The 14,525-nt window shown below is 36.7% G+C and overlaps 2 protein-coding genes across 5 annotated transcripts in view; one reads left to right on the top strand and one right to left on the bottom strand.

Moving 5' to 3' along the window:
* THBS1 (thrombospondin 1) overlaps positions 1 to 14,525 on the top strand; it is a 147,679-nt gene that overhangs the window by 12,670 nt on the left and 120,484 nt on the right. Inside the window, exons 21-22 of one of the 2 annotated variants that reach the window (XM_074868147.1) lie at positions 65 to 204; positions 746 to 3,118. The exons of the other annotated variant lie outside the window; for it this stretch is intronic. Coding sequence (XP_074724248.1) covers positions 65 to 204; positions 746 to 753 — 148 coding nt within the window. The 3' untranslated portion in view covers positions 754 to 3,118. Of the gene's footprint in view, positions 1 to 64; positions 205 to 745; positions 3,119 to 14,525 lie in introns of those variants that run through there. 2 annotated transcript variants of the gene reach the window in all.
* Positions 9,897 to 14,525, bottom strand: part of FSIP1 (fibrous sheath interacting protein 1) — an 83,128-nt gene continuing 78,499 nt past the window's right edge. For all 3 annotated transcript variants that reach the window (XM_074865201.1, XM_074865200.1, XM_074865202.1), the window contains exons 12-13: positions 13,560 to 14,106; positions 9,897 to 10,258 (exon numbers count right to left, since the gene is read on the bottom strand). In XM_074865201.1, the coding sequence (XP_074721302.1) occupies positions 10,236 to 10,258; positions 13,560 to 14,106 (570 nt within the window). In that variant the 3' untranslated portion in view covers positions 9,897 to 10,235. The remainder of the gene's footprint in view (positions 10,259 to 13,559; positions 14,107 to 14,525) is intronic.

Here is a 14,525-nt window from a genome sequence, read left to right as displayed (position 1 = left end):
ATATCTGTAAAGAAGAACCTAACAGAAGCTTGTCAAAGATGGCTGACCTATTCTCTCTTTGTAGGGTTGTAATGTATGAAGGGAAGAAAATCATGGCAGACTCAGGACCAATTTATGATAAAACCTATGCTGGTGGTCGGCTAGGATTATTTGTCTTCTCTCAAGAAATGGTGTTCTTCTCAGATCTTAAATATGAATGCAGAGGTAAGGAAGACATTGTCTTTAAGAGATCCTATATAAATGAATTGGTTCAAGAAAGCTCTTCTCAAGAAAAATAGAATGGATCAAGAAATAAGAGCTAAGAGGCAAAGCTCACCCATGATCTTTCATGGCTTGATCTCAAGCAAGTTCTGCAGGCAGAAACAGGACACCTGCTTGCTAAACTCTTCACAGTTAGAAGTTTATAAAATCTAAGTATATTTATATTCTGTTATTTCATAGTATCAGAAATCTATGTTAAGTTAAGCAAGCAAAGTAGAAGGCTGTCCATATATTGCACTCTTGCAGTTCAGTGAAGGTAAGTGGATCTGACTAGTTCCAGGCATCCCAGTCTTCTGAAATTGTGACCTTATTATGTAATGGTTATGTAAAACAGATTCTGAAGTCTAACTCAAGAATGTACCTAAGAACTCCCTGTTTTCTTTACCAATATATTCTTTACAAATGTCTCTAGGGACTAATGTCTGACACATAATCATGCATAATACACAGAAATATTAAATAGCTCATTTTTTTTCTTTCACAGATCCATAATCACAAGGTTATTGGATCAAGAGACTATTTTAAAATGCTGGTATTGCACCTTCTGAAACGTTTAGCCTTACAAATCCTGGGACCATTATATTATTCCTTCCTTTCTTCTTTCTGCGTAAATGTGGACTCAAAACACATGATCTGCCTCAAGAGAATGCTTTTGAGAGAATGAAAGTGAGAACATACTTGGTATCTGACCTCTGCTGAAGTGGAAGGAAACAAATGTGTCTTGCAACTGAGAATTGTCTTCACTGAACAAGCACACTTCTTTCAGTAGGAAAGACATTTGTTTGCTGTTTATCACAGTGCAGTGTCACTGCCTCTCTAACTGGAGGTCCCATGGAGTAGCATTTTGTAAAAAGAACATCTTTGGATGTGCTGTGGACTACTTAAACTGAAGACCTTTCATTGTGTGGGGAAAAGGGGTTTTGGGTGGGAGGGTGAACTCTTAAGTCTTTTTTCTTTATGGGGGAGAGGAATTTTTTAAATGAGGGCTGCGCTACCTTGGTTTACATCCATTTAACTTGGAGACATGATTATCATTTTATATGTCATATCTTTCAGATGAAATCACAGCCTTTTACTCTATATGTGGTGAGCTAGATCAGCTGCTCTATTACACAGGACAAAACAGATATCCTAAAACTGATTTCCATAGTGGGAGGGGTAAAGAAGATAAAAACTGGCACACTGGATCACACCAGCTTTGGGAAAACTGGGACTTACAATTAGATTCTGTTTTTTCCTGATTAGATGCAGATCTTTCTTACCTTTAAAAGTCTTCTTTCAGATATGGTGCCAGAAAGCACCGCCATCTCAGCTAGCACTGCGCTGCCCTTCAGGAAACCAGCATGTGCTTCACTTTTTATGGTTAAAAAGGCACAAAAATAATAGTAATGAAAACATTCCTTTTCTACATGCCATAGATGCTTTAAAACCCTTGCTTCTTTGGAGAGGAGGGGAAGGGGCCTGTAGATAAAATACTGAAATTGTAAAATATTTATTTTTTCCTATCCTTGATGTTAATGACTGAGGGATTATTGATTAAAACAACAAGAAATGCGTCAAGACTATCCACCTAATCATTGTTACAAGTCTTCATGACTGTAAGATTGTAAATACAGATTATTTATTAACTCTGTTCTATATTGAAACTAGAGGGGTTTTAGTTGAGAAAAAAATCTTGTCTGGAGCAGATAGTGGTGATGTATTTGTTACAAAGAGCAATTTTCCCATAAAGGCTTTGAGGCGCAGGGAAAAGTGGCAGGGTGGGGAATGGGATGTTTGTTTTTCTCAGTCTGAGCTCAATGTTGGCTTTTCCTTTCTTTGTGCAGGGCAGTTGGTAGCCTGGCAGGCAACTGTTCTGCAGTGCTAAAACACAAGTCCCTTTAGATGGTAGCAGTTCCTGTCCCAGCCATAGTGCTAGAGATGAGGGAATGCTATTTACCATCTTCAGCAGTTACTTAGTACTGGGAAAGGTCTACAGTGTTTTACCACTGGTCAGTGGGCCTGACACAAAACCAGAATACCTGCCCTAAGGAGATTGCAGAGGGGGCACAATGACAGCAGTCAGTAACCATTCAAGCCAGCTATGTGTGCTGCTGCACACTAATTATTGTAACTAATGATGTGCAGCTATAAAAGAAGGAATTCTTCACGGAATACATAGAATTTCAGGAGCTCCTTGCAAAAGAGGGAGAGGGCTTGATGTACATTAAAAGATGATTGTTTTCCCCAACAGAAGGGGCAGCATCCTTTTACCTATAGTATTTCCTTGTCTTTTCAAAAAAGGAAGAGAAATGAACACAGTGAAAGTTTTACGTACAAATATTACCTCATTGTTGTGTGACTGAGAAAAACCTTTGGATTAAGCAGAGTTCAAATGTCTAACAAACTTTAAAGCTACTGTAGTACTAAAAAGTTAATGCTGTACATAGTCAAAATTTCTTTGCAGAAAATGTATTCCCAGTAAGGAAATGGCATTGGAAAAAAAAATGTCAAATACAATTTCTAATGTTGTGTTATATTTTTTCCTGTCATCTTGTATACCAGTGCTTGTATTTTTATAAATTATTTTTCTCATTGCCATTGTAATAGTTAATCACATAATTGTGTAGATACGCTATTTAAATAATTTATCATGAAATGCTACCTGTAGAGTTAGTATTTCTATTTTTATAAAATGTTTGCACACTGAACTGAAGATTTTTTGCTTCCCTCCTCCCGATGTTTTTGCTAGCATAATTTTCTAAGAACATGCTTTTTTGTAAACATTTTTAACCATTTTCCATTTTAAAGTTGTGTAAGTTGTACAATAAAGCTTCTTACATACAAAGAACAATAAACCAACAAGGACACACATTTATACCTTTGTGCTCTAGTTTTATTCATGCTTTATAATACTTCTGTAGATTACTGATATGTTATTCATGTCAAATGGGCTTCAAAGCAGGACATCTCTATATTCTACATTAAAACTATGACAGGGGCTGCAGCATCCAGCCCAGCATAACATTTTGTCCACCTGAAGGCACTAAACAGTTAGGTAGCATGGACAGCAGGCAAAGTCGATTCTGAAGGGTTCAGCAAAGACTTCTGTAAGTGTAGACACAGCCATGCTGCCCTTGATGCAGCCACACAGCATAACACTCAGGGATTTCAATCATCCCCAGCCAGGCCTACCTTCTATTTCTCTCTTTCACATGACAAGAGGCAGCATGATGGACATCTCCAGGGGCAGATGAGATGGCTAGTGCAACTGCTGGAACATGCTGCTAAAAATAAAAGCAGTTAAGACTAGTTGCTCAGTCCTTACGGCTGCAGTTTGTCTCATGAGCCCTTTAGCAAAGTCAGGTGCTATATTATGAGTGCTAGATATCCACATGAAAAGTGTATTTTGGGGGTCCTGCAGGTATACAAAATTAATCTTTACATCTCCTTTTCCTGAGGATGAAGAGTCCTATTCTATGTTTTTTCCCATTTTTCTGTCACTAAACTTTTGAGGACAATCCTGTATATTTTATTTTATTCCACTGAGAAGAAGGAGAAAAAAGACAAAGAACTCCTGACCTGTTGCTTCCAAAATATGGGTGGCTGCTGAATTTCTGCCCTCACCAGTTACAGGATTGTCTGGTTCATTTCTCTGGAGTGAGATGTGGTAGGCTCTTGTGGGAATGCACCATCAGTATAACCCATCTGATCTCACCTGGGCCTGCTGTACCAAAGGTCCCGCAGTTCTGGTCTCAAAAATCTCTTCTTGCCTCCCAGGGGCACCAGGAAGAGCATGAACTACAAAAAAAACCCCAAAAAATCCCACCTGGAGAAATCTCTTTACCATACTTGCAGGAAGAATGATATGCTCTGGAATTAGAAGGACAATCAGTTGTATGAACAGATGTATCTATATATGGGTATATGTAGGTCCAATCAGAAGTTTAAAAAAGAGAACTGCTGTGGATGTGGGGGGAAGATAGACTTGGCAGCCCATTCCAATGACCTTGTTTAAGCCCAAGCCAACCTTTCACGCTAATTTATTGCATGCATTTATGTAGCTTATATTGGTGTAGTATCTGATGATACATGCCTTAGAATAATAAAGGCAAGTCATATGTCTTGTGTTAACTCATAGATTAAGTCCACCCACTTGTTGCTTGGGAAGTGTGAATACAGTCGGACACAAGAAAGAGGTAAATTGAGGTAAGTTAGGCTTGTATTTGCCCAAAGAAACGACTGTCGAAGAACAACTAGACAGGAAGAGCATGGAAAACGGCCGTGCTTCACAGGGCAAAATCTCCGTAGGTGAAGCCTGTGGGAAGCATGAGTCTCCAGGGAGCTGGGAACAGCACCAGTGCGACCAACTAAGTGTACCAACTAACGCATGCCACTTCTAGTGATACTGGGTATTTGGCCAACACTTTTTGCATAAAGAATCTTTGGATTTCATGCTGTTGCAGAGTGCAGTGTTTTCTTACCATACCACGCTCTTCTCACAGCCCATGCAAGTACAATAGCTTAAGTTTTGGAGTGGTCATCTGCATCAAGCTTATGTTCAAGAGGCATAGTAGTTTCACCTGCAGATATTGATAACCTATGGAGATAAAAACTGAGATAACTGTGGTAAGATCTGCATCTTAATGAAAACAGTGCACTTTTTGCCAATATTGCAATGATTTCGTACTGAAGTCCATAGTATGGTAATTGGCTGATTTTCAACATAAATTCATTTTGGAAAGGATTGCTAAGATTATAGAACAGAGCATCTTAATTTATCCACAAGGTGAGTTCTAGCTCTTATTTCTCATCATTTCTAAGTGAGAAAAAACAGGTGCTCGGAGTTGTATGAATATTTAAGCAGAGTTACGACAAGAGGAAAAGAACTCATTAGAGAAAGTGTTTGGCAAGCAAAAGTCTCAAAGATAAAATCTTACATAGGAAATCCATAAAATTAGGCATGTATCACAGGGTAACTTGGGGTTTCAGATTTAGGCAAATCCTAGGAAGCTCAGCCATCATTTATCTTTAATTTTTCAACTGTTTTCAAATTCAAGAACCGCTAGCCTAGGCAACACATACAAGAGCTAAACGGAGTGCTGCTTAGATACTGTGTCAGTCTCCCTTAATGACTCCACTAACAAAATGCATATGGAGAGACCATTTTAGTGTTATTGTAAAAATCAGGGTAGAATGCCTCTGGCAATACCCTTCCCACCAAAACTATGCATACCAAATACACAAAAAAACAATAGGAAAATAATGACATGGAACAGTATTTCCACAAGGAGAGAACAAATTTTTAAGTGGGGGAAAAAAGTTCTAAATACAGAATACCTGCTTATAAATCAAAATTATTCATGAACTTTAACACTCTAAATTAATACACCCTTGTGAGTATTCCAGTTTGTTGGGGTTTTTTTAATGCATAATAGATAAGGTACAGCAGATTCAATTGCAAGTGGTGAACTATTTCACATAGACTTAAATGACAGGGAGCCTTTTATTCTAACTACTGCACCTGGATTCCAGCCAATCCCTCAATGAAATGTATAATTGGATAACTGCAGGTTATAGCATTAGTAGTATTCAAGCACCTCTATTCTATTTAAAAAGGAAACAGTTTTCCTGACCTTTAAATCTTGCTACAAATAAAAGAGCAATTATTTCTCAATAAATACATGTGTTGAAAATTTAAGAAAAAAAACCCAGTTACTATTTTTCCTAGATTTCAAAAACCTTCCTAATTTAACAACTTCCTAACCATCTGCCAAACAACCTTGTCATCTGTGTCTGCCCTTCAAACTGTGAGATTCCCAGAGGTGAGGCTCTTTTTCTGTAACGGGGGAGGAAATGCTCTTTGGAAGGGTAAACAGTGTAGCAGATTTTGCGCATAAAAAGCAAGAGAGAGATATCTCATTTAAAGCTGTGGTTAGAAAGCCTTTCTCAGAAGCATAACAAAGAGAAGAGATACATTCTCATATTAATTACTGAAGTTTTATCTAGAAAATAGGGGGTTTTCATAAAATATAAAAATTATTATTGAAATTAGAGAAATTGAGCTGCAAACAACAGCCTCTCACCTATCCTTCCCTGATTTTGAGGTAAAATTGCAGCCTTTCTAGCACATGAATTACTGGCATACTTTTTCGCACTTCTAGACTAGTCCTTGCTACTCTGACGACATGTTTAAGCAGCCCTTTCCTCTCTGATCTATGCAGCAGATAATTTTTGCACAGCCTGTTTTCACTCTGTGCTCAGCATGTCCACTGACTCTGCAGGAGTTCTGCTGGGGAAGTGAGAGGGAAAGCATGCACTACAGATCCACAAAGTAGATACCAGCCATCGTCTGGCCTGGAAAAAAAAAAACATTTAGCTGAGAATCTTTGTGGGGTATTTTCCTCCTTTTTTTTTTTTATGATGAAGCTGGAAGTTTTTTCACTCCTTGGTAGAATTACTTCAATTTAAACTTGAATTCTGGATATATAAGGATAACTTCACTCCTTTTATCATTGTTGCCTATAGCCAACAAACTTTTTTTTTTTAAGCAGGATATTTAGTCTCTCACTTCTCTTTGAAACAGAAAAGACCCTCAACCGCTCTAAATCTGCATAATAACTGTAAAGCTGGACTGAACTTCTCATACCATTACAGAATACTGAAATCAACACTATAGTTCTTTAAATCATCCTATTCAAATATATGTATTTATATTATATATAGTATATATTAAATTAATACATATATATACACTTTTATATATACACATATGGTTCATGAAAATTATTGAATCACCCTTATTTTCCTCATTCAAAGATAAACACCATGGAGTTTGTAATTTAAAAGAGCAAACCATGCACCATGGAAACATACCCACTAGAGTGAAACAGTATCAACAGCTGAGTGCTGGCCACCATGAACACCAGCACTGTATGTATGTTACTGAGGAGTCTCAGTGGCAATGGCAGAATGGTTTTGTCATATATTGCTCACACATAGATGCAAGCACATCAAAATCTTCTCTCCATGGGTATGTTGCTTTCACCAATATTAAATTTTTGGAACAAAATTATCTATCTTGTGCTGTAACATCACAGTGGGCAATAAGGAAAGAGCACAAAACAGCACAAACCTATGTGCACACATGAAATTTCTTATTCCTCAATATAAAAGATCTCAAAGCCCAAAAGCCAGAAGGATAACATTAAAAATCAGTCTCCTGTGCTCTGCTGTGGTTGGGATGCATGGAGCTAGGAAAGACTGTAAAGAAGTTAATTATCAGAATCTTTTTACCAAAACCAACTTACCCTGAATGAAGGTATGTATTTTGGAAAACCTGTTTCCAAATCCTGAGTTAGGCTGCAAATGAAAAAAAATCATTTAAATATCTTAATCATCAGTGCTGCATCACTCCCTGAGGAGAAGCCACCACATTCCAGTGCAGCCCCAACAGAGGGGTTATTGCAGGTCACAATGGAGAGACACTGGAAAAACAAAGAAAAACCCATGAATCCTCCTGGGCTCAACTTTTCTTTTACTCTGATATTGGTGATGTTTCAGAAAATTACCTTGTCGCTAAATTTTACATATCGCCATTATTCTGTACCTCAAACCACTAACCATGTTTTACCAAGTAATTTTATTTCCTACAGTTTTACTTAAAGCTGAAAATAGAGGGCCTGAATTGATATTTCACCTGTAACATCAAGCAAGAAATAAAATCTTCCCAAAGAACCTGTTATTTAATATAATGCAGTAAAAACCAAGCACGGATAAATATTAGGTCACTAATTTTTGAGTCTCTGAGTTTGGGTACTGACCCTATGTGCCTTTGGAATAGCATTTCGTGAGCGCTAGGTCCCTGTGGTGTGCAGTGACTACAACTGGTGCAGGGTGCTCGGCACTTCCCGAGGCCTGAAGAGAAGTAACAGAGTTCCTGTTGGAATATACACCTCAAGTCACTAGTCATTCAAACTTACCTCCTCATCCCTGAAATGCCAGATTTTAATAAAAAGCTGTATTCATGGCTTCAGGAATGTTGTACGGCTTAGTCAGCAACAGGCTCTTCCTTGAGGGTGCTAAGAAAAGCTTTTTCATAACAGTAAGAGATTGAAGATACCAAAATACACCAGAAAACAATTAATTAGTATTTCTCTTAATATACATTATATTCTGCATATAAACTTGAAACAGAACCTAGTTCTCCCCAAAAACTATCGGAGCACTTTAACAGTTTTTGAGAAGGACTCAAATTCCGTGTGAAATTAACTGGATTGTGGAGAGATTACAGCCAGTGGACAGACCTGCATGAATATCATACAGGCACAGAAAATACTCTTCAAAAAAGTTGTTGGCATTGCTTTGATTATATTTATGGTAAAGAAATTATGACACAGGCTTAAAATTTTTAAGGAAGATAAGAAATACTTCTAGGCGAGATTTGCAAAGCTCCATGAAATGTGCTTACAGCAATCCTATGCAGAGCAGTGGGACTGTGCAGAACACCCAGTATCCATGGGTTTGTTACTGCTGTTGCAGAACAAGTGAAAATATCAGAAAATAAAACAATAAATAGCACTTGCTTGTCACAAATATAATGTCCCATTTACATTTTTAATTAAAAGAAAGTAGATTAGATTCTGGTCTCTGTTATATCCACACACTTACCACTTCCTCAGGAGTGTACATCCACTCAGACTGGCAACTCTGTAAATGAGATTAAAATCTGGGCCAATATGTGCATTGATTTAAACATTCAGACTAGTTCAAGTAAACCCTATGCCATGACACAGCCATTGTATAATTAACATTCTAGCCATACATCTTTTCTTGTTGAATGTTAAACAGCTAGCATAGTATCTGAGAGAGAATTTGTCCTTTTAGTTTGTGTCAAATGAGAGCTTGTCAAGGGGAAAATATATTGAGTTTTCTTTGCTAAGAATATCTCTCCCCTCTCAAAAAAAAACCCCTTTTAAAAGAGAACCATGTTTTTTTAATAATGTCGTCCTATTCTGACACTACAGTGAGATGAAAAACTAATCATCAGCTCTGTAAATAAGTAGAAAATTCAGGGAAAATAGTAGTTAAAGAGTAGACAAGCAAAAACTTGTAATGAATTTTTCTTACTATCTCAAACACAAAACAGCTGTATTACCGTCCCCCCAGCTAGCCATTACTATAAGGTTTCACAATCTAGTAACTGCTAGGGCAAACTTCTGAACTCCTTCACTTTTATCCACACCAAGCCTTCATAAGGGACTGCGATCTTTCATCACTTAGTTACATTTCTGAACTAGAGGATATGACTCTTTGCTATACCGTTACACTCTTCACAGGATCACGAATTGGACACAGCTGAGCAGACTGGTGCTGATGTTCTGATCCAGCAGAGGACTTCTGCAAGCCTTTACCTTCAATCAAACCAGCAGTCCAGCAGACAGCCACGGGGAAGAAACTCGAGGATGTATTTAGGTCCTTCACTGAGTCGGGGCGCAGCAGTCGGACAGGCTGCAAGCTCCAGTAAACTGCCCTGGGGTAACGGAGGTCAGGCTTTAGCTAACTTCATTAAAAAAGTAGATTGTGTGTAAAGGAAGAAAAATAAAATTATTATATACATTTCATATCCGCTTTAATAACATCTCATCAGCAGAAAGCGAACTTTGCAAGTTTTATTTATATTTTTCATGAACAAAGACATCCATGTCTATCAGACACATAGCTACATAAACGTACGTTTATTTATTAAATAGAACACTCCCAGGAAATTTAATGAAATGCAGAGTTTATTTTCAAGTCAACCTGCAACAATATATGATAATGACAATAATAATTATCTCTTAAGAATATATCCGTTCATGGAACAGTTTTCAGTTATGATAATTCATTCCCTTGAGGTTGTCTGAAATGATACCGTGTCAGTATAATAACTGATGGAGGTTTAACCACACTTTCAGAAAAACAGTTGTGTAAAGCAGCATATAATCACTCTCCCCTCAACTTTCAATCTTCATATCATCTGTAAAAAAGAAAAGAATCATACGCTGAACTGCTGCTTGCACAATATTATTTTCAAGAGGAAAAAATCAACAACAGTTTGTGATACAGTTTGTGATGTCTACTTAAAACGCAACATGGCCCCCAAAAAAAGAGCTGGAAATAATTACTAATTGGCTCATATAACTGAGAAATAACAGCCTTTTCATATCCGTATGTGGGTAAGTCTGGCTTCTGTTTATCTCAATAAACATCACCTATATTTACATGCATATGACCCTGATGTAGATTACTGCTTCTTTCAAGAAACAGGAATTACTTATCTCTGAAGGCACATGAGAGTTTCCTTCGGATATATGTATATGATTATGTTAATAATTATGCTTTCCTTAAAATATATATAATTTAATGTATTACAGTAAATCTATATCACAGACTACAGTATTATACTGACTGCAAAAACAAAATTCTGCTAAACCAGTTTCACACAAACACAGTTTTGTTTGCTTACACAGCACTACACAGAGTTTAAACCACATGTAGCAGGCCAGAAAATCAAACTATTTACAGAAGATTATGCATACATGTTTAAATGTCCTTTAGAATTAAGACCATAACAAAGCTCAACTATGTAAATGTCTCTTAAAAATAAAAATAACACCTGACACTTCTCACACCTTCATCTGCAGATGTATTTGCCTTAAACTGGACTCCACGGGGATCTCCATTCCTCAATAAAATAAGCACATCTAATCATGTCTGAACTAACAACAAGCTTACCTATAGAATACACTAGGCAACTTTACAAATTTGATAAACATCACAACCTTTTGCTTATGGCCAGGAATAATTGCTTAAGACAGAACTGAGTCACCTTTGCGGGAAACAAATTAAATCCATGGAAAGGTATCAGGGTTTTCTGCTTTATGCTGTACACTTTCTCGCAAGCAGTACATTGACAAAAATAGTAAGAATGGACTGCTATTTAAATGCTAATTTTAGATGTATGGTTTAGCATTAGAGTAATATTAATGGAATGCAATAAACTGGAATATAATTCATTTGAACTTAAACTTATGGCTAACTGCAAAATATTTAGCACTGATGTAAAAACAATTACAAACCTCTGAAATGGGTTTTATTTTGCACTTACTTTTATTGTGCCTAAAGATTACCTATTTGCACCATTTTTAAAAAGCAGACACTGACATAAAGAATCAAAGCCTGATGAGGTTACGATACCTCTAATTATATCCTTGGTTTTGTTTTTACGTTTTTAATAAAAATGAAAAGATTTAGAGGCTTTGAAAATTCATAACAGGTTTTTTTTATCAAAAAAAAATTTTTTAAGCAAAATGACCGTAAAACCAAGATGTTTATTAACCATACAGACTTGAGGTCTATATGGTTGAACATTACTCAGCCACTACTGAAAACAGATAATCAAAACAGCCCATTGCACTGCTCTGACACAATGCATGATTATGACTCAAAGATTTTTAAATTATTATGTGATAAATGTTAACACGTTCACTTTAAAGACTTTTACCATGAGATATCCGACATGGAAATTTACTTAATAGCTGAAATCTCCTTTCTCTCTTGTGCAATAAAATTACCTCATAGTGACTATGCCTACCGCAACAGGTATAAACAGTTACCTGCTCACTTCACTACATAGTGGCTACAGTGCTTGGTGTTTTGCTTGACTTAACACATCCCAACTTAAAACACACTAATAATGGGAGATGGTAGTTGGGGCTGAGTCACACTTGACTCTGACTGTATTACATCTATTCAGACTAAAGAACTTGAATTCATGTGAAGGCAGTAATTTAAACTTGAGTTTTTCTCCCTGTTGGTTGCTAAAGACGACTGGTGGTGTAGTATATAGTCATGTTACTCCTGCGTGTGATCAGGTTGCCCCTGGCAGAGATCGTTCTCTGTGGTGTTCCCCATCACCACCAGTGTCACCCAGCTCTCCTCTGGGGCACACCCTTGCTCCACTCTTCTGATGCCTTGCACCTACATGAAGATCAAAGCTGGCATGTGAAGTTAGCTGAAAACTAACCTAGCGGAAAAAAACCCCACACCAAACTCCAACCTTTTCTAGAGCTACTGTATTTCTATTTTCTTCCTATCACGTTTATGGCCTAAATCTCATACTGGGCAAATATAGCAGGTGAGTCTGGATACCAAGTTTGTCTGGCAGTGTAAAAACAGCAATAACGAGCCTTCTGGCTTTCTGATAGGTGGAAGCACTCCGAAAAAATATTAACATTCCTTTCACTGTAGAAAGGTTAAGTACAAACAATCAAAGAAACAGTTGTGATCATAATTAAGAAATTATAACATAGTAAAGAGGTATTAGGATGTGAATGAATGTGAAAAAATGTTTCTCCAAATTCAGAATAGATTACCAGTATAAGGAAAGATCTATCTTGCAAACCTAGGAAAACTTATTGATTTTTAAAACAATTAAACTAGAGCAATTTAATCACAAATAACTTCACACTGTCACAACATTTATTTTATGCAAAAAAATGAGATGTAGATGTATCTGGCTAAAATGTGGCTTACTAGAACAGCTTGCTTTTCAGGAAGAGAAGTGATCTTAGGTTAAAAATCTAAATGTAGATTTGGATTACAATATCACTATATAATTGCATTTAAGTAAAGGACTTTAAAAAGGACTATAAAAAATAGAGACATTTCCAAAATCTTTTTATAATACCAGATAGATTGAATTTAATATTGTGCTAGTTAAAGTCTATTCTTTCTTTTACTGAACTAAAAGTGATTTATAGAAATTATGCAGTATTTATTCATTCTGGTTTCTTCTATGTGTAAATTTGAACTCCCTGAAAGCAATTTGTTATTTTTAGTATAGCTAGGTCATGTTTGTTTCTATACTACCAAGTTTAATTTATTAAAAACATTCAAGAAATACTTGGATTTTTGACTGAATTGTTCTACCAACTACTGGGAGAATATTTGCTCTCCACAGAATGGTGAAATGACTTTCTACTACCAAAACCTTAATCCGTATGTGTTGTCAACACTGTTTTCCAGTTGACAGAATTAATCAACATCAATAATACATTTCATAAGAGTCCGAGTCTTATAGCCAGTTATGTCAGGGCAGAATTTTAATAAACATTCTGTTATTTTGTGTGTATTACTTTTGGCACAGTTTTATGTTTTATAAAAGTATATCCTTGCTCTGCCATAATAATCAGTGTGTGCATACCTTTGGTGAGAACCTGCTTAGTTTTTTTCATCATAATCAAAAGCCTATTCTAAAGGGTTGTTAAGAGTCTCACCTCCTTTGGTTTGCAGTGGTATGCCGAGAATGTCAGCCTCCGTGGATGGCTCATTGTTCGCACTGATGCAATATAATGGTTCACCCAAGAAAGAAGGTTTCTTCAACCTTTTTGTGTTGAGTGCTCTTGACATAAAGTAACCTTCAGTAATACTCTTATCTCCCATCTTCTGTAAACCTTCTAGGTCATCAGGTTCCTCTGTTTGGGCCAGTGAATCCTTTGATAAGTGACTATCAGCCAATGCTTTGGTGATATAGTAGCCAGGGATTTCACTCTCTGCATTAACACATAAGCTTTTGTCTTCAAGTCCAGCCTTTTCGTGAGCTGTTAACATCCCTACAATATGGTCTTCAACTAACATTTTGGAAAGAGTAGATGTGGAGTGAGGAGTAGAGTCTTGACTTGTGTAACAAGGGGGACTTAATCCAAAAGAAAGAGATTCCTGAGACTTTGGCATGGTAACGTTGCTTATTGTTCTCTGAGGCTGCATACATTCTTCCAGAAGGGTCTTAAGCTGCTCTTCAGAGAGGCCCGTTTGTTTTTCAGTCTGAAAAAAAAGAGGCAAGAATTTATTCTGTCAAAATATAATTAATGAAAAGCAACGCCAAAAACAATTTGAGAGATACAAAAGCACTGGCAGAACTCTTAAAACGATATCAATGCTTTTTCAATTCAAACTGAATTTAAGTACATATTTGCATAATTACATTATTTATGTAACATCTTCACTAGGTTCTAGATAGATTAGATGCTGAAAGTTAGGAAAGAAGTCTGATGTCCACAAGGCACTGAGAGGCCTTTGTCTACTACTAGGTATCACTGGTTTTTAATTAGCAAAGCACATACTTTTTCACATATCTTGGTTTGCTGTGTGTACATACAGACACACACACTAAGATTTTAGTTACTGAAAACAAAAGAGCACATTGCTAAAAGACTTTCAGCTATTGGGGTGATGCAACTGGG

Source organism: Strix uralensis, chromosome 4, assembly GCF_047716275.1.
Source record: "Strix uralensis isolate ZFMK-TIS-50842 chromosome 4, bStrUra1, whole genome shotgun sequence".
NCBI lineage: Eukaryota > Metazoa > Chordata > Aves > Strigiformes > Strigidae > Strix > Strix uralensis.
Note: the sequence above shows the minus strand (reverse complement) of the source record. Positions and strands in the feature narration are given on the sequence as shown.